This window comes from Athene noctua, chromosome 1 (genome assembly GCF_965140245.1).
Source record: "Athene noctua chromosome 1, bAthNoc1.hap1.1, whole genome shotgun sequence".
NCBI classification, from domain to species: domain Eukaryota; kingdom Metazoa; phylum Chordata; class Aves; order Strigiformes; family Strigidae; genus Athene; species Athene noctua.
In genome coordinates, this window is record NC_134037.1 from 25,517,716 (window position 1) to 25,536,990 (window position 19,275).

General features: G+C 33.1%; 1 protein-coding gene across 1 annotated transcript in view; it reads right to left on the reverse strand.

Annotated features, from left to right (window-relative positions):
- The window catches only part of CSMD1 (CUB and Sushi multiple domains 1), a 1,262,314-nt gene that overhangs the window by 54,212 nt on the left and 1,188,827 nt on the right, over positions 1 to 19,275 (reverse strand). Inside the window, exons 52-54 of the mRNA XM_074922368.1 lie at positions 16,625 to 16,798; positions 6,621 to 6,794; positions 2,605 to 2,778 (exon numbers count right to left, since the gene is read on the reverse strand). Of these exons, the coding sequence (XP_074778469.1) occupies positions 2,605 to 2,778; positions 6,621 to 6,794; positions 16,625 to 16,798 (522 nt within the window). The remainder of the gene's footprint in view (positions 1 to 2,604; positions 2,779 to 6,620; positions 6,795 to 16,624; positions 16,799 to 19,275) is intronic.

The window sequence follows — 19,275 nt, forward strand, 5'->3', positions numbered from 1 at the left end:
TATGTTATTTTTTAAATCTATTCAGTCTTTGTATTATTTTTCATACATTTCCTTTTTTTTCTCGTTCACTTTCACCTTTTAATTTTCCTTTTAATAAATGTACTTGAATTCAGTGTAAATAGCTGAGTAACTCAGCTCGTAAATGGGGTTGAACTTCAGCAAATCCATGTAATCTCTTAGAGTCAAATAGAGCAGATCTGGACTGCGTCTACAGGATACATGAAAAAGTGTGTATTTTCAACAGATAAAATGTTGCTTAAATTCCTCACAGATGAGATAGAGGACTTTTTTTTTTTTTTTTTTTTTTTTTCACTAGTCTAGCAAAACAAAGCAGTATAAAAGGGAAAAAAAGTACATGAGCCTAAATAGGAACAGTTTGTTAATTCCTGTTTCTCTGTTCCAATAATTATATTGTTATGCTAGTTAACTCAGTTGAATAAATTCTGAGGGTAGTGACTGAGGGAATTGCCATCTTTGTAGTGTTTTAATGAGAATGAAAGATCTAATTCCACACACACTGAGCTTGAAATTGCATCAGCTATCCCTGAAATAATATGACGAGCTAATCACCAAAGATAATTATCATTCTTAGGAACAACCATTGTAATAAAATATGATTTTTAATAAACCAACAGGTGGAGATAATAAAGCTACCAATAGCTGAAGTTAACTTCCTATTACATGGACTTTTAGTCCCAGTCTTAGTATCCTCAGCACAACTACACTGACCGCAATTTCCTTTAACACCTTAAAGACAAGTTACAAAGGATGTAAAGCATAGTACTTAATTGAATTAACATTTAAGGGGTTATTTTTTCAGTGACAGAAAATACCCAAGAAAAGTTTACTAGCCATTGCATTTCTGGAGAAATTATTATATCTGCTTTAGTATTAACCCCCCTTTCAACAAGCTAACTTGGACCTGTCTAATCAGAGAGAACAATGGAAATCCAGACTTGTATTCTGAATAGTGGAAGATAAGATGATTTTAAAAAATCATGTATTTTAAATATGTAATCTTTAACTTCTTAATTTTGTAGTCAACATTAATGCATCAATCCATGCAAAAGAACTGAAAGGTTCATCAGCCTAAGGAAAAACCTAAGTGACTTATTTGATATTCCTTTCAGAGGATGCATGATTTAGCAAAGGTTTTCCAAATTATGTCACAGAAGGAAAATCTTGACAACTTGGCAGTTCCAACTGAAGACTCAAAAATCTATTTTAGGCATAATATACATATATTTTTTGTATATATATGCATATATGTATAGATAGGTCAATTGTCCAATTGATCGACTGATTGGTCTTTATTTTCTATTACTTTGTATGTTCCATACCAGGCAAAATCATCAGGTTCTCTTGGAGACTAAGCATTTTTGTTTGGTTTTGGTTATACATTTGGAAATTAGTGCTGTCGTTAAAAGTTATAAATGGATCCCCAGCTTTGAAAAGGGAATATGACCAGGAACAACATTTTAAAATTCAATCCTTTAAAATACATTTCCTTCTGGAGCCTTCACAAAAAGAGCACTGAATGCTATACAATATCTCAGAAACTTTTCTCTGTTTTTTTAGATCTTTCAGTGTATCTTACATGATTCACCTCTCGTTCTGCCTTTTACCTCTCTGATAATTTGCATCTATTTTATACCCAGAAGATATTCAAACTGCCTCATTGATTGAGAAGAAAACATTTCAAAATATTATTAATTATCAGCATCTATTGTATTCAGCATTGAGAAAGCATATACTACACCACTACAAGCTATTTTGGGACATACAAAATAAAAACAATAGACCAATGAACAGATTTTAGTGGTCTGATAAAGATACTGATGAAACAAACCAAAGATTTGATGTTAGCTACATACTCTGCAATGTTAACCAAAGGTTGAGGAAAATGAAAACAGTGGCCATAAATGGAAAGAGTAACAATAGGGTGACTTCAGAGACTAGTTTCCCTTTTAATCTTAATTACATTACTGGCACCTGGATAAATAAATAAGGACACAATGAAACCTGAGAACTTTGGATTGTGTTTTAAAATTGTTTCTTTTTGTCCATCCCTAATATATACATTTGATACACAGGTTTCTTCATGACACAAACCCTTGCTTCTTTGTCATCTCTCAAACATCTCCATTTTATCCAGAGCATACTAGTAATAAAGTTCAGATATGTCTTCATAAAAAAAAAATAAATTAAAAAAAATCAGAATTATATCTTATTTTATCATGTAATGGTAAGTAATGGACCAGTTATGGAAACTGTACTCTAGTGCACCTAATTTAGGCTAGATAGCCAACTGTGACTCATTCATGTAATATAACTTTTGTGATAAAGCAAACTTTATAAGTCTATAAACTAAATGCTAAGGATTGCAGTATGAGAACTTTGAGGTAAAACACTGAAAAGCCTAAGCTTCCCCAATACTCAGCTCTAACTCCATTTTCCAGTATAGAAACGCAAAAACTCAAATAAAGGTGGCAATAAGTTCTTAAAGGTCAGGTTTCTAAATTATATCCCAATATTTTGAAGGCAGAATAAAGGATCATGCCTGAATAAGTCAGAGAGCAGATAATGTATGAGAAAGTTTCTTACCTCTGCAGTTGGGTAAAGGGCTACTCCACTGTCCATTGCTTCGGCACTGTGCTCGAGAAGCCCCCTGAAGTAAGTACCCAGTGTTGCAAGTAAAATTTACAACATCATTTAAATTGAACTCACTGCCATTAGTCATTCCATGAGCTGGATTCCCAGGATGTCCACATGTGATTGCTGTTAAAATAAAAATAGTCAGGCTAGCATCTAACTGAAAGATACTGTTCCATGGAATCACTTACAGGTTGGAGCTCTTCTGGTTTTGGTTTGTTGTTTTTTTTTTTTTTTTTCCTTATGAATTTGTTTTTTATATTTATGTTATCCTATGTTATGAAAATAAGATATATTTATTCAGAATTCTTAACTGCCAGGGAAAAAATATTTTTTTAACAAAAGTTTCAAAATCTATTTTTTACCTTATAATTACCTTGTAATAAAAAGAATTATATATATATATATATATATATGCATTTTGACACCCATCTGGTATGTATTAGATCTTAAAAAATGTAGAAAGTTCACTGTATTTCCTACTAATGTAAATAAAAATAATAATTTTTCCCTGTAATCTTCAAAGTGCAGTAGGGCCAAAAAAATTAAATTTGAAATATTGCTTTCAGATCATTTTGGAGTTCTGAAGCATTCTTTTCCAAAGTTCATGAGTTGCTTTGATGAAGCAGTGACCTTTTTAATCAGATTTTATTAATGCAATACAGAAATAATTGTTGAGAATAAATATTTTCCATTATGTATATGACATGGTTGATTATACTTAAAAGACACTAATAGAATACACTTACTATGGTCAAGCTCTACCTTTCCACATGACAAGACATTAAAATAATGTAGAAAAACATAGAAAATCATAGATACTGACAATGCAAAGTTAAAATGTATATACACACACGGATCTTTTCAACGCTGTGCTGGTGACGTTTATCATGCTTGAATAACCTATACACAGGTTTATCTTTTGCTTTATTACTTTGTGGTTTGTCTGGTTTTTAACTGAAGAGACATGAAAAATAATTTATATAAATTTATTTAAATTTTGTAACAGAATTCAACTGTGAAACAGTATTTTCAAGAGTACTTGATCTTTGGGAATTATATAGGACACCTTCCTCTATACAGACTTATTCATTTAGCCCTTAAATTGTGTAAATAAATCTAGTTAAATCACTTGTGCCCTTTCTGCACCAACTCATTTGCAGCATTTGAAGATGAAACTAAACATCTGAATAAAATCTTACTACATGCACAAGATCAACTTTATTCTAGTTCAGTTGTTGCGTTTTTAAACTTACAGATAATCAAGTTTCAATAAACAAAGTAATTTCCAGGTCCATACTAAATTAGTTAACATAATTCTTATATAAAAACCTATTCAATTTAAAAAATGCTATTACCTTAAACTTTCTGCAATTTTCTGAACAAATTATATGCCACAGGTTTAACAACATTAAACGCAGGTCTCTTGTAAAAACTCTGATAATAAAGCATAATTCTGTCCAGTTGTCTTTTCCAACAAAAGCATACCCTATTCAATCAGTTCATGTTTGGATCTCATTACTCTTGACAGGATGATGGTTTTTGTAACACCTTCTAAAAACTAAAGATCTCAGATACTGAGATATTGATCCCTGAATCTAGTTCTGCCACTGTTCCATTATAGTTACTAGGTATCATCGACCTGTTGACTGATCAACACTGCAATGGTTGGATTCATAAAGTAGAGAGTACTTAAAATATATATATATATATATATATATATATAAAAAAAACCAAAAAAACCCAAAAAACAAAAAAAAACCCACAATGTAGATAATTTTGGGATTACACTGTTTTAAATCACCACTAGCCTTTTACACAAGCAGTTTAATAGTGTTTGCCTAAGCAGTAGCCAAAACATTTCAATTAAAGGTTACTACTGTTGTTTTTGTCATCTAAATGGTGAATTACGAATTCCCTCCTCTATCCTAATATAAATAACTGCCCTGTGCATGCATGCACACACATGCAAGTGTATCCACACACACAATAAATGTCATGGGAAAACATATGCACTTGGCATGTCTGAAATCAATGCTTGCTAAGAAATTACACATTTGCCCATTATACTGCAAAGAGATCAACCCACTTAATGTAATATAACTCTCAAATATAGACTCCAGTTTTTAACAGAGTATCTTTCTTAGATGCTGGAGACTTCTATCTCATTTCAGAAAATGCTTAACCCAGAGAAATAATGGTACTACTGACAGTACTTGGCCAAAAAAAAAAAAAAAAATCCAGCCTGAGTACCCAGCTATATAACTCAGCCTATGTTTTGGTCATCATTAATACAGTATACACTTTTAGTGAAGAGTACTAGTCTCCCAATTTTTGTTGTGCTGTTAATCACACAGAACTAATCTGACATCTTCTTATTTCCTGTTAACTTTCAATAACCAGTAAGTGAAAAGATATTCCAGAAAATATTTGGCTAAAGTGTGGTCTAACTTATTATCCAATAAAGAGATAGGGAAATGCCTGTGTGTCACAAATTGTGCAAGATGGAGGAGGCTGACTTTCATATAAAACCAAGAAACTAAAGTATTCATGGCTGGAGTACTCTGAGTACTTCCTTAGAATATCTTTTTTGAAGGTTACAATGTCTAATTGTCTATGAAAGGAATTTCAGAGTTATTGGCAGACTAACAAAAGCAAAAGTAAACCATGTTGTAAAGGAAAGTATTACATAACCTACAATGACAGATATTGCTGCCAGTTCTTCTCATAACAGTAATGACATCAACTGAGGAAGAAACAGCTTCCCACCCCCCCCTCAAAGAGATTTTTTTCACTGCAGGGTAAAATTAAACCACTAAAAGTAAAAATGCTAGGTGGTGGCATTTCTCCTTTGATGAATATAAATCACTTGAAGATATAAACAATATTTTTAAAGGACAGTGACAATTGGAAGATATTTTCTGCAGCTGTATACAGGTAAAAATTTTCATCTTACCACTAAGAAAATAATACTGAAAATTTTGAAATCTAATGATTTATCAGTAATATATTTTCTCAGAAGTGAAACAACGATACTAATGGATTGAACAGAAAAGCTGATCATCTCAGCGACTGCCTCTGTGTAGACAAAAATACTTCAGAATTGCACACATCTTAAAAAAATTACACAACTGAAATAATTTATATGAATAATCCATTAAAAATAACAAAAATTTTACAAAAATGGGGAGCCTTATTAAAACTGAAAAAGAATAATAAGATTAATTATACAATAGAATAGTAAAATAAAAAGCAGAGAAATCACACTTGATTCTGATTAAATGGCTGATGGTTCAAAAAATGACAGAAAACCTGTCATGCAAATGAGGAAGGGATTAGGAAAGACAACAATTTCAGCAATTAATTGTGGGATTTTCAAAATCAGATTAATTAAGAGCAAAAACAATCCTAAAGGCTATACAAAATTTAATATTTTCTCTAACAGATATTGTACAATCCAATACCATGCCTGAACTTCCATTGGTAAATATTAGAAGGCTAACTTGGAAAAATGGGCAATCAGCATCAAAACTCCACAGATGAACCGTACTCCAGCTTTACCCACCAAACAATGAAAACAGACCAAGGGATTTTGGTATTCCTGGTGAGAAAATAGGGGAGAGGCTCAGTAAGACCACAACTGACATAGAAGTGATGACTGGAGAAAGAGAGAGAAAGAGATAGATGAAGTTATACAGTTGTAGCCTGCTGTTCAACCGACTTCAATGCCTACGTCATCCTGTTTCTGAAATAATAGAAATCAGAAATCACTGGATGTAGTCATTCGGTCTATGCTCGGTTAGAAACTGGATTAAAATATCATAATGACCCTTGCAATTGAAAATAGGTCCAATAAATATCTGATTTGAGCAACTCATTCATACACCTTTGAATATCCAATCCACTGTTAATGTTCAATTACGTTTAAAATAGTAGTAATAATTCAGTGTAAAATTAATGATACTTACGGACACAAACAGGAGTTTGCCCAGACCACTTGTGATCCTGTAGGCATATTCTGACAGATGTACCAACAAGTCGAAAGCCAGGATTACACTGGTAGACTACAGTATCACGATAACTGAAACCATCTCCACTAATATGACCATTTACTATTGGGTCCGGAGAACCACAGTGACCAGCTACAATAAAAGAACAAACTGTCAAAACCATATATTCTCACAAATCTCACCAACATTTACAAGAATACTGATAGGAAAGCAAAATTTCATCCTTGCTTTCAGTAAACAATATATTAGAGTCAAATACTACACTGTGCAGAACAAGTTCCGAGGTGTAAAAAATACAGGTGATATTTCTTCTACTTTTTTATGGTGAAGTGATATTCTAATAGTTTTAATTTTCATATGTACAGTTTCTGCAGATTCTGTTTCAGAAATGACAAAATCTATCAGAAGAATGTCTGGAAAATATGAATCACAAATAATTGAAATTACAAATCACTTAGTTTAATTGCTAGAAAAGTGACAATTTTAGCACAGATCTCTTTTCCCCTTTGTCTTAGTAAAGTTGCCTTTTTCTGCAGAGAAGCATGAATTAAGAGCTGTTTAACTGTCAAAAACATACTATTACTTCATAATAGAGTTCTGATTTGTCTTATTCATAATTTGTCGTGGACCATGTAAGTAGATGTCTACTAGTGAATTAAACATGATTAGGACTATTCTCTGGCAGAGGCCAACCAGCATAGAGCAGCCTACATCTATAAAATGAAAATCTCTTGCCCTCTAAACCAGCACAGCTACTAGCAAGCTGCCTACCAGGATCAGTACGGATTTAAACCAACTTGAACAATTCATGGAAACTGTCTTGGAGAATCTTAGGTGTTGTTCTAATGATATAACAGGAGAGATTATCAAGTTTCATGCTCATTTGCATGTCCTGGTATTGTTATTTCGTTAGAATAAACATAGCCCTTGTTCTTATAGATATCCAACAAATAACTGATTTCTCATTAGCAGGTCTTCAGACATTAGTAGACAGATCATAAGACTATAAACAAATTAAAAAAAAAAATCAAACCTTACGTTTTAAAAATAGAGAACACATAAATATTTTCTGTGGGATTACAGTCTATTGCCTTCAAAAGAATGCTGAGTTCTTTCACAAATGTATATATATATCCCATGTAGCTATATTAGCTCCTTTACAATGCTATTTAGGCCTCTATTTACATTTATATTTATTAGAAATTTTCTCCAGTCTATTTTAAAGCCTGTAACATAGAAAGCAGGTTTCTACACATACTTCTTGGAAAAAAAAAAAAAATACAGCTAAATTATGTTGTTATGTCTTGTTATGTTCAAATATTTCCTAACATTAAACTCTAGTTTCTACAATATATTAATGTTTATTTATTAATGGATTTTAGTGCACAATCGTAAAAAGTTGGGTTCATTGTGTTTACTCTTCCCAAATATTAATCATGTTTATGTTATCTTCAGCTGATTCTTAGCTAAACTGACATATTTAAAGCATTTTCTGTGCTTATAAATTCATATTAATGTCAAAATTATAAGTCATCTTTATATTGTTTTTCAGTTTGGTCAGTACACTTTGAAACAGTCACCTTCTCCAAATAGATGAAGGCATGGAAAGGAAGGAATGTCTATGAGCACTGTTTCCTCCTTAGTTATATCAGCTGCTGTTAAACAATACAGAACACATTACTCCAGGCTAATAGCACTCTTTGCACTAAGGAAGACAAGTAATGATTTTATTATCTCTAGATTTTTCATTCTCTTTGAAAACAGAGTTGCTGAGCTGGAAACTATTTCTCTTTACTGATTGAAGGAGAGAAAAAAGTTAATGTTTTGGTGACACTGATTAATTACAACTGGCAATAGTTTAATCTGAAACTATATTAAGTCCACTTTTTGAGATGTGAGGACAGGGATCTAAGGCTCATGACTGCTGCTTGAATGGGGGTGTGTGTGATGTTCTGTTTCACACAGGCTGTATCCACCAACATTAGGACTGTTTGCAATTTAGCTTCTTTGGAACTGAATTTCCTTTCTAATAAAGCCCCTTTAATAGTGCTAGACAGTATATTTCATTTACACTTAATGGTTCATCTATAACAGTAGAAAGGTAAAACACATACCACTTGATTACTTTTTCATACATATATAGGATTATTATAATAATCTCAATCGTAGGACTTCTGATGTCTTTAAGGAGACATTGTGATATTGTTCTGTACATTTGTGGAAGAAAGTATGATTGTAAGATTTTCACACCCAACTTACACATCTACTCTTCCCCTGACAGGGAGTATGGCAACAGAGAGTAACAAGGACACTCAAGCACATTTTTCTCCTGGAAGGTTCTCTTGGAATAATTTACCTTGGTGTTCTCAGTCCAAATTAATAATATGATCCCCCTTACCATTCTCTCTCCTCCAGCTTTGCTCAGCCTCTCCTTGTTTATCACCTACTCCAGACCCTAGACCCTTAACAGGCCCTTCCCCCAGACTTGCTTCAGTTTCTGATATCTCTTTTCTATAGTGAAGAACACAAATAACATTTTTTCCACAAGTGCTGAAGAGCAAATAATTACAGTGACCTGTTGACTACATCGCTGCTCACACAGTCCAGTCTGTGTTCTTTACTGCAAGGCCACACTTTTAACTCTTCTTTAGCCTCTCCACTAGGTCACTTGGGTTGCTTTCTGTAAAGCTTCTTCCTACCCAGTCAGTTCCAAGCCAGTACTCATGAATGGTATTATTCTAGGAAAAGTGCAGGTTACTGTATTTGTCTTTGCTGAACTTTATGAGCTTCCTGTTGGCCTATTCCTCCAGATTCTCAAGGTGCCTCTGTTTAGCAGTACTGTAATTCAGCATGTCAAGTGGTCTGCCAACATTTGGTGTCATCCTTAAACTTGCTGAGGCTGCACCCCAAGCTGTTATCCAAGTTGCTGACAGAGGCTGGATAGTATCAGCCTCAGCATTCATCCTCAGTATTCACTTGCTATTAGTCATATTTTGAATCATGAAACACTACCTCAGAGGTTTTGGTTCAATTAGTTTTCCACCCATTTTGTGGTCTCCCCATCCAGTTCATGTCTTCTCAATTTGACTACAAGGGTAATATGGGAGACAGTTTCCAAATTTTTTGCTACAACACAAATTGAAAGAAATCTACTGCTGAAATCTACTGAGACCTATATCTCATGAGACAGTCATCAAAAAAGGCAGTAAGATTATTAAGGTTTGCTTTTGATTGTTCCATCCTGTCCCCAATTAATTTATTGTTTTACCCATGTCTGGAAATGGACTTAGCTCCTCATTTTTACTTCCTAATTTTTTCCAGGGACTGAGGTGAAAGAGCTTGCCTCTTGCCTTCTTTGGATATCTGATGTATCTAATTGTTGAGTATTTTTCCCAGAAACCGCAGTTGTTCCCACCTTTTAAGCATGGTAGAAAGTGGCCTCACAATGACATACGACCTTAGACTTATTCAGTCAAATCACAGATATTAGTTTAGTTTATTTGAGTAGTTCCTTAATTGATTCCCTATAATGCTATATCATCTCTTCCCCTCAGCTTTACTGCTAGGAGTAACAAATTCATAGCCTCACTAATCTAAGGCCTAGATGAACCATGTACTAGTGCAGAGGTATACCTCAGTTATAATAACAATTTCTTCTCCTAAAGAAAACAGTTCTGCATGGCCCTAAATATTCAGGCATTGGGACAATTCTGAAAATTGTCATTTAGGCAATTGGGATAACCAAATATTTTGTGTAAGGAAATCTATGAAACAGATGCAAATTGGGAAAAGAGAGGCTGTATTTATACAGATAGATTGCAATACATATGATTTTTTAACATTCTTCTAGACCTAAATAGTGAAGAATTGAAAAACAGTTACTGTATTGAGGTCAAACACAGGGAACAACAGGAAATTTCAAGAAAGATAGCTGAGATGTGCCAACTGGCATACTGCAAAATACAAAAAATCATGCACTTTCTCTTAAATGGGGATTTAAGAAGTTGCTGGAGTTATTATGTGAATAATTTAATTTACAGATCATCCCAGCTAGTGGATTTAATTTTTTTTTCTGGGAATTTTGACGAATTTAAATTAAATATTCCAGCAATTCAAGAATTGAAAGAGCACTTTATTAACACAAAATGTATGCAATTTTCCCATCATAAATGAGATTAAAAGAAAATTAAGGAGGCTGCTAGTGGATTTTTAATAAAATAGGAGGCTGCTAGTGGATTTTTAATAAAATATGCTCTCAAGAATTAGGGAAATTGTTCACATCGTTCAGAGTTGGTTCAGTAGTTTCATTCTAAAACATCTGGAAACCAAGATACAAAGAATTCTATTTTATTTAAATAAGAATTTGAAATATAAGCCAATATCACAATTAAGTTTACCTATGAGTTATCAAATACAGGATCAGATATTTTTATACAAACACAGCAGCAGCATTTTTTCACATTAATAAATGTAGAGAATTATATATATCATAGAAATACTTAAGATATGGAATTCTTGCACCTTTTTTTAAAAAAAAAGTCCTAAAAATTCATTAAAATGGAGTAGATTATATTTAAGTTTAGATATTAAAGTATGTCCTTGACTTGTCTATGTACAGTTTTGCACTTAAAAGTTATAAAAAGTGAGGAAAAAATATCTGTTTAAGAAAACACTTTAGTAAATTATTAAATGCCACCAATACTAGAGATGTTGTTAAGTAAACTCTTAAATGCTTCCAATCTGATCTATGCCCTACATGTATGTATGGTCACTCACACACACAAAGCATGTACACAAATACATGTTTCGTGACTTATAGGTGCAATTATTCTTGGAAGGAAAAAAAGAGAAGAGATATGAAATAACAGTGTGAGTAATTGAGTGAAATTGAAAAAAAACTTGCCTAATGATTCATATTTATCCTCGTATAACTAAGAAAAAAATACATATAATACTAACTACTTAGAAGTTATCCTTGGACTCATTAACTACAGTCATTGGTTTTAGCTTGTTTTTGAGAAAAATAATAAAGATTTGACAAACACTTTCCTGAGATACAGAAATTACTGTACTCAACTGTCCTGAAATCATAACTGATTCTACACAGACCAATGGGTAACATAAAGTGATACCTATTTTCATCTATAGCTGTCCTGAATTATATTAATGCAGGTACAGTGTAGGTAAAAAACATCTCTGACTCATTATCATTCCTTTGAAATGGAAAGGCTCATTCAGGGCTCCCCTGGGTGTTTGACTACTGATTTTCACAGGCTTCAGGTAAGTCCTAAAGGCACCTCTGAAATAAATTTGGTGCATGCTGTCCTTGAAATTTAGGTATACACAACTGGAGGCATTCACATCATCTGGCTTTAAAATTTAAGGATTTCATGAATTGGTCTCTGGAGGAGACTCCATAGTTCCATTGACCTTGTTGGGAATTTAGGATCTTAGACTGTACTCTAAATTGCGTCTAAATTAGGTGTCTAAAGTACATGGTGTGAATATCCCTTGTGTGAGAGAATGTAGAGAGGCAGGAAGAGGTTTAGTAGCAGATATACAACCTTTTTTCTGTAGCATGCAGTAACTTGAATTTAGACTTTCACACTCAGAGCTGTGCAGTATTTTTTGGCACTGTGTAGAACTTGATTTTGAAACAGCAAAGACTAAATAGTGATTAACAACCTTCCAGCTTTAAATGTGATCATTTTTGTTTAGTGAGGTAGATCCATGCATTTAACAGTTCTAAGCATAGGGCTGCATTCAACAATGTAATCAATCAAATAGGAACCAAAGTCCATCAAATTTTTTTGGAAAAGACTTGGGAAGTATCATAAGACAAGCATTGCTCTTACTGCAGTAATAGGTCCTGCAAGTAACGCAGTGTTCGTTACAAATGGGAACAGATCTGTAAAAATCATTTAAAATGCAGATAGTCAGGGAAACAAAATAGTTATTAGTTATGACCAAGGGGATAATATAATAGTAATGGATACCAATTTCAATGCAGATTTGTAAAAAACTGAAACAGTTAAAATCCAACAGCAAATAAGTCCTGGAGAAGAAAAGGATGAATTCATACAAATGAAATTCAAGATGTATATAGAGTCTTTTCTAAATATGAGATCTAGTAAACTTATGATCTGTTTCCCAAACTGTTAATAGCTTCATTCTATGTATTTTTTAAACTGACTTCAAGAATAAACTGGTATTGTTCACTGTGAAAGTCCTATACTGATCAGTTCTTCTCCATCTGTACATTATTTGAATTTAGATTCATGGCTACCATAGACAGTTAATCTTCTGGGGTGTTCAGCAGTGAAATAATATATTTCTCAGTAGTCAGAATAGAAGAAAAAATATTTTCCAGGCTTCCATGGGCAAGAGATATTTATAATACAACAGAATCCATTCGGATTTGTATATTATTTAGTTTGTATATGTTGGCAGCCAAATTTTCCTATGTGTATAGACTTTCAAAAAAAAGAAAAGCAGGACATAAGTCCTAAATACAATTATTATTGATTAGAGATGATGAAGTGGTATTTCAGGTTAGTTAAAATGAATGAATGCTGACACATATCTTCATGTTTAAAATTATTAAATGCAGGTGTCAGGCACTACACTGGCAATGAATGGTATAATGCATGGCAAAAAAACCTGAGGGGTAATAGCTCTCTTTTTACAATATAACTTGTATGATTGCAGCAGAAGAAAGGGCTGAGGAAAATAGTACTACACATGCAAACTTAAGGCTGTCGGATCTTCACAGTTGCAGTTCTAACATCTTTTAAATGTCAGTCAGCTTCAGTCCAAGGATAACCTGTCATGAGTAGGAAGCTGATGTGTCTTTATATACAAACCTCTTATATAGCTTCACTGTGGAACTGATAAACTTATGTATGTGAAAATGTAATGCTGAAGCATAGCAATCTCCTAATCAGCACCTCAGTGGAATTCTTTTTCCTAGGTAAAAAAAAGATTTTACTCCTTTACTGCTCTAAATATCAAAACAAGTAGTAATGGTGGGTTCCCCAACACTGGACACTTAAGATTCATCTGGACAGGGTGCTGCACCATCTTGTCTAGACCATGCTTTTGGCAAGAAAGGTTGGACCAGAGGATCCTTGAGGTCCCTTCCAACCTGGTATTCTATGATTCTATGAATCTTTGGAAGTATATTCCATTTATGGCATGATTTCCTACATCAAAATGACATAATTCTTAATACAGAATATTTTAAATTGAAAAATGAAGTGTATGGAATTGAAAATATATCAAGTCAGAGTTGTTCTTTTTCACAAAATTTGCCAGAAACTACATCTTGCTGGGAACCCACTAATAACAAACTGCCATTTAGAAGATAGGTTAGATCTCTAAGATAATGGTCACTACTTCTGACCACTCTGTATCTTAAGAGATGACATACTGTAAAACTATATTCATAAATATTGCACTACAAACATTACTGCTAAAATGAAGGAATCAATCAGGATTACATGATCAAAGGTTATAAAAACTTAACTCAGATCTGAATTACATGATCTCATGCTATATTTTTTTCTGATAAGATTCCATCTTCATTTTCCTTGCTGCTGCAGCCACAAAGACTGAGATTTTACCTCTGACTGTGAGAGAAGACTCCCACATTTCTATATTTCACCTATACATCATCAAACTGTCTGTTCTATACTGATGAAGAATAGAGTTAATATGCAGCTGGTAATTTCACATTCTTTTTCATCAAAGTTAGATTATTATGGTTTTGCCTGTTAGTGAATTACTGTCTTGCGGCTTGCAATGTGTTTCAAAATATTTTATCTCAAATTATTTTCAGAGATCTCCAGGATTTTGTCATTAGTACTCTGTTAAAAATAATGCTTATCTAATAATACTTGCCTTTTTTTTTTTTTTTTTTCTTAATAACCTGCTAAGATGAAATTTATGATACTTGAAAATTGTTTTTTGAAGACATGATTGAGTTGATATGTGGTCCCATCACACCTGGTTATTGTGATGCAGATGTTCTTTTCTTTTAATAAAATATTCTACCAGAGGAATGTTGTTGTGTTTTAATATGCAGCTCTGATTTTCTGTTTTGCTCAGGGGAACTGTAGCCATTTCTTTCTGTTTGCTCTTGGTGAGAGCATGAACTTAAAGCTCAATAACTGCAAATACCCTTTATGATGGTACTATGAAGTAACTTTACTTAGAAATTTATAGGCAAAACAGCATAGACTACCTACTTAGCACTTATATCTGTAAAGTAATGAGAACCAGCAATCTGATATGCCAAAGATCGTATGTATGTCTATCTGAACACAGAAAGACAGTTACACTATTGATGTTGAGAAAGTTAAGAATGGATTCAGGTGTCTAAGGATGCTCTGCAACGTTCTGTTATCAGTTCTTTAGGTATATGAAAAACTTCTTTCTCACGGATGCATATTGACACTGACTTATTTTAAATGTAGATGTCAGGTTTATTTTGATTTGGTTCATGGAATTGACAACATCAGAGATTCTTCAGACAGCAAGAATACTTGAAGAAGTAATGCTTAGAAAAAAAAATTTTTTTCACTTTTGATTTGAATTAATTTCTTTAGATAGGACAAAAGTATGTTCTGCATGATATAAACATATCTATCCACATTCTTTTAATAGGATGTTTTGAAGATACCAGAGTCAGAGGAAGATAACTGACATTTTATTTTTCACATGCAAATTTGTCATATTAATATACTTTTTAAAAAACTTAATGTTTCCACAGAATCGGCAGAAAAAAAGGATTTTATAAATTAGAAATTAATCACCATAATTTATTTAAAAGTTTGAATTCAACTGTTACTGTCAGACATCTATCTAATTAGTCAAACATTGTTCTAGCCTACTTGAAAATTTTACAAGATATGAATTCTAAATAGAGAATAATTTCTGACAATTCATGTTACAGCTACACCATTTCCTTATAAAACAATGTTTCTACTGTTTCATTGCTGTAAGAAACAGGAATATGGATTATTCTGGATAATGGTATCTTAATATCACTGGTTGGTTTTGGATTTATTTTTAATATTAATTATATCCTCTGTAAAACAATTCAATTCTTGCATATGATAGGTGGTCAAACTGTTTGTTTAAAGTGTACCAGATAAGCACGGAATACTATGTGTTTTGCTAAGAGAATGTGGCCAAGCACCAGAGAAGATAACTTTTTAAGTGAGGTTGAACACCAGAGGAGAAACAAGAGATTTCTCCTTTCCTGAGGGCAACTGAGTACATTCAACTGAGCAAGAAGAAAAGCTTCAAAATGAGGGTAGGTAAAGAAAAAAAAAAAGGTTCCAGACATAAATACACTGTCCAGAACCAAGAGTACACCCACTGCTGAGCCTCAACGGTGACTGAAAGTTTTCTGATATCCGTATTAGGAGTGCAAACCAGTATGAGTGGATCTGAAGAATGAAAGAGTTGGGGTGAGAACTCAAGGTCTAAACTATATACAGGGTTTTCCTGGAAGAGTGCTGGTTCTGCTTTACTTTGGGCTCTCTCTTGTCTACTTCCTTTGACTGAATGATTAATATGCTGAAACCTCATTTGTAGTTCGAATGCATCAGGAATACTCCTGAACTGGAGTTCATCTTCCAGCTTAGTTTCATCACACACCTTGTGACTGTTCCAAAAAGCAAATCAAAGTACTGTAAATGTGGGCAATTGAGCCACTTAAAAACCCCTCCTGGTCCAAAAAGCATTCCAACAACATCGAATATAATTTGATTTCTAACAAAAAGCTATATACTAGTAGAATAGTATAAAATCATATGCAGTACACAATGTATGTAAAGTATCTTTATTTTTCATTGTTTTAAAAAATGTTGCTTGATAAGAGTTGAATCTCAATACTTGATACTGTGTTTGCTTAAAACAAAACAAAACAAAACAAAATTCAGAAAATTGTTTTTTACCTAGGCATTGGGTTTCAGTACCACTCCAGAGACCATTTGCCAAGCATTCTCTCACATGAGAACCAACTAATGTGTATCCTGTGTTACAGGTGAATATTGCAGTAGCTCCATACACTGTTAAGGTTCCAATCTTATTTCCATTTGGTGGAGATGGAAGACCACCACAGGAGATAACTAGGAAAAAAAACAAACAAGAGAACAAACTGAAATACAAAAATACTCTTCATAATTTCTTAGACTGGAAGACAATGTACCATTTCACATTTTCTTAAAAAGTAAATGTAATAGGAATACATATGAGAGTTATATTCCACAGTAAGGGCTGTGCTTGTGCTTGATTTGGCAACACATAGTCTAAATCTGGAAATTCATTAGCATATCTCCACATCTTGACAGCAGCTTAAACACAATCTGCATTTCCAGTTCTGAAACAAGGGAATTACATGAATGTCCAGGAAGGTTGCAGTTATATTCCATGTGTACGTACTCTCAGCCATTTTAAGTGTAGTATCTGTTTAAAGTTATCTCTTTTTTTTTTAACATGTAGTACTCTAAATTGCTATGAACTGTCTTTTTTTTAATTGCCCATTGCTATTCATAATCATAAAACATATATGGAGGCCTACTTGCTAAAAATATAAGTGTGCTGTTTTTTCTTAAGGCTAGACTTGACCCATTATGTCAATACCTTCCATATCATCAGCTGCAAACCACAACTATTACAGGCATCACATGAAAAATTTCCTTCTAAGAATATATCCAACCCTAACTTAATTAAAATTGTTCTGTCATGCCTTTAGTTTCTAGAAAAATATATTAATAATATTGTAATTTAAGATGCAGATTAATATTTTCAAGAGCTTCAACTGTATTTTATTATATGTTAGCATGAATCACGGCTTTACTTTCAAAAGTATGGTAATCGCAACTGAACTTCCTATCTGAAACCTCAAGGCCACATTCTTCTGTATTTGAAAAGGTTCAGTATAGAAAACAACATGGAAATCGGTAGAAGTTGGATAAAATCAAATACATACCACTGTGCAATTAACTCAGCTGTAATCAGAATATATGTGATCACATATACATGTTCCTTACCCACATAAGATTTCCAGAGGTAGATAAGACTCCTTTCAACTACGATCAAGTCACATTAACGTAATTTGTGGAGTAGCCTAATATTGTAACTTCTAATGGCAATTACACTTATGCATATTTTAAAATAAATCAAATTATTTTCCTAAAATGTAATAGAATGAATTGTTCTAAATATATTACAAATGCTTTATTATTTTTAATTACAGTGATTCCAGTTAAAAATAACTGGACCATACGAATAATGAGCCACTTCATGATTTGTTGGGCAGCTGTTCAGTGTATTCTTAAACAAATACAATAAATTTACTAGTTACCTGTTTCCTAATCCAGAACCCATGTGATGTTTTCAAATTCCTTTAGAGATACTATTCACCAGTAGATATTGATAAATATGATCCAAATGCCTTATCATCAGTGTTTCAACTAGCTTTCCTGCTGCTTCAGAGATATAAACAGCTAGCATCTATATTTACATAACCTATCCTTAGCATGTGAATAACAGCCAGAAATTAAACGGTAGACTCCTCAAAATACACTGCAGAGTATTTCTAGATCTTAATGATCTATATCCAGTGGAAATATTACTGAACATCTCTTGGGGGATGAAGTTTGCCATAATTAAATCCTAATCAGTCCTCTATCAGAGGGCAAAATAATGTACCTGTCTTATAAATAAGCTTGGTATCATCAATCAGCCACTCCTTGGGTTTCTGTATCTACCTAATATTTTGCTTTTGGTTAACTGCATCCCATATAGGTCACCCCATTTTCTACTTACTTAAAAATTCTGTAATTGTAGAGGTTGGTCAAGAACAAGCTTTTCAAAGATTTAGCAGCTGAACAGTAGCTGCATAATAGGCAGTAAATACAAAACTAGTTTTCTTTGGATATGTGCACAAAAGAAAAGGAGCACAATTGCAGATAATAGAGTGAAAAACTCGTTGGTTTTAAATTTGAAAAAAGATTGAAATAACTATTACTGGTTTATAAGAGATACGGGAAGAGTCACCTTATTCTTTCAATTGAATATTTTCAAAAGGAAATTTTTTCAAAACAAAACTAATGGAATAAATCAGAACCAACATAATTCTATAACCTATCATCATTTAGATAAGAACAAATACTCTGGTTTCATGTATATATCATATTGGTTTCTGTTACAAGTAGCTCTCTCAGCCTTGTTCTAAAAACATCTTAAATATTTTTTTATTTTCTAGAAAATAAATTTTGGTTTATATTATTTTTAGTTAAATGGTCTACATCCTCTTTTATTGTCTCTTCTTTGTTCTTGTTTTCCACAACTAGCATCTTTCTCTAACACTGCCTCTGTAAATTCCATGCCTTAGGTTGTAGCCACACACTTCCCAATACTGGTGAGAGATTTTGTCAATTTATACTTGATTCACCCTTGGGAGTGATTCAGTACCATCTGAGATGACTTTAGCTGTTCTGTCTAGCCTCCGGATGCTGTTGGAGAAGGCTAAGAATCTCTCCCAAGTTCTCTTTAGTATCCACCATCTTAGATATTGTAATTTGTCTCACATGGCAATAGA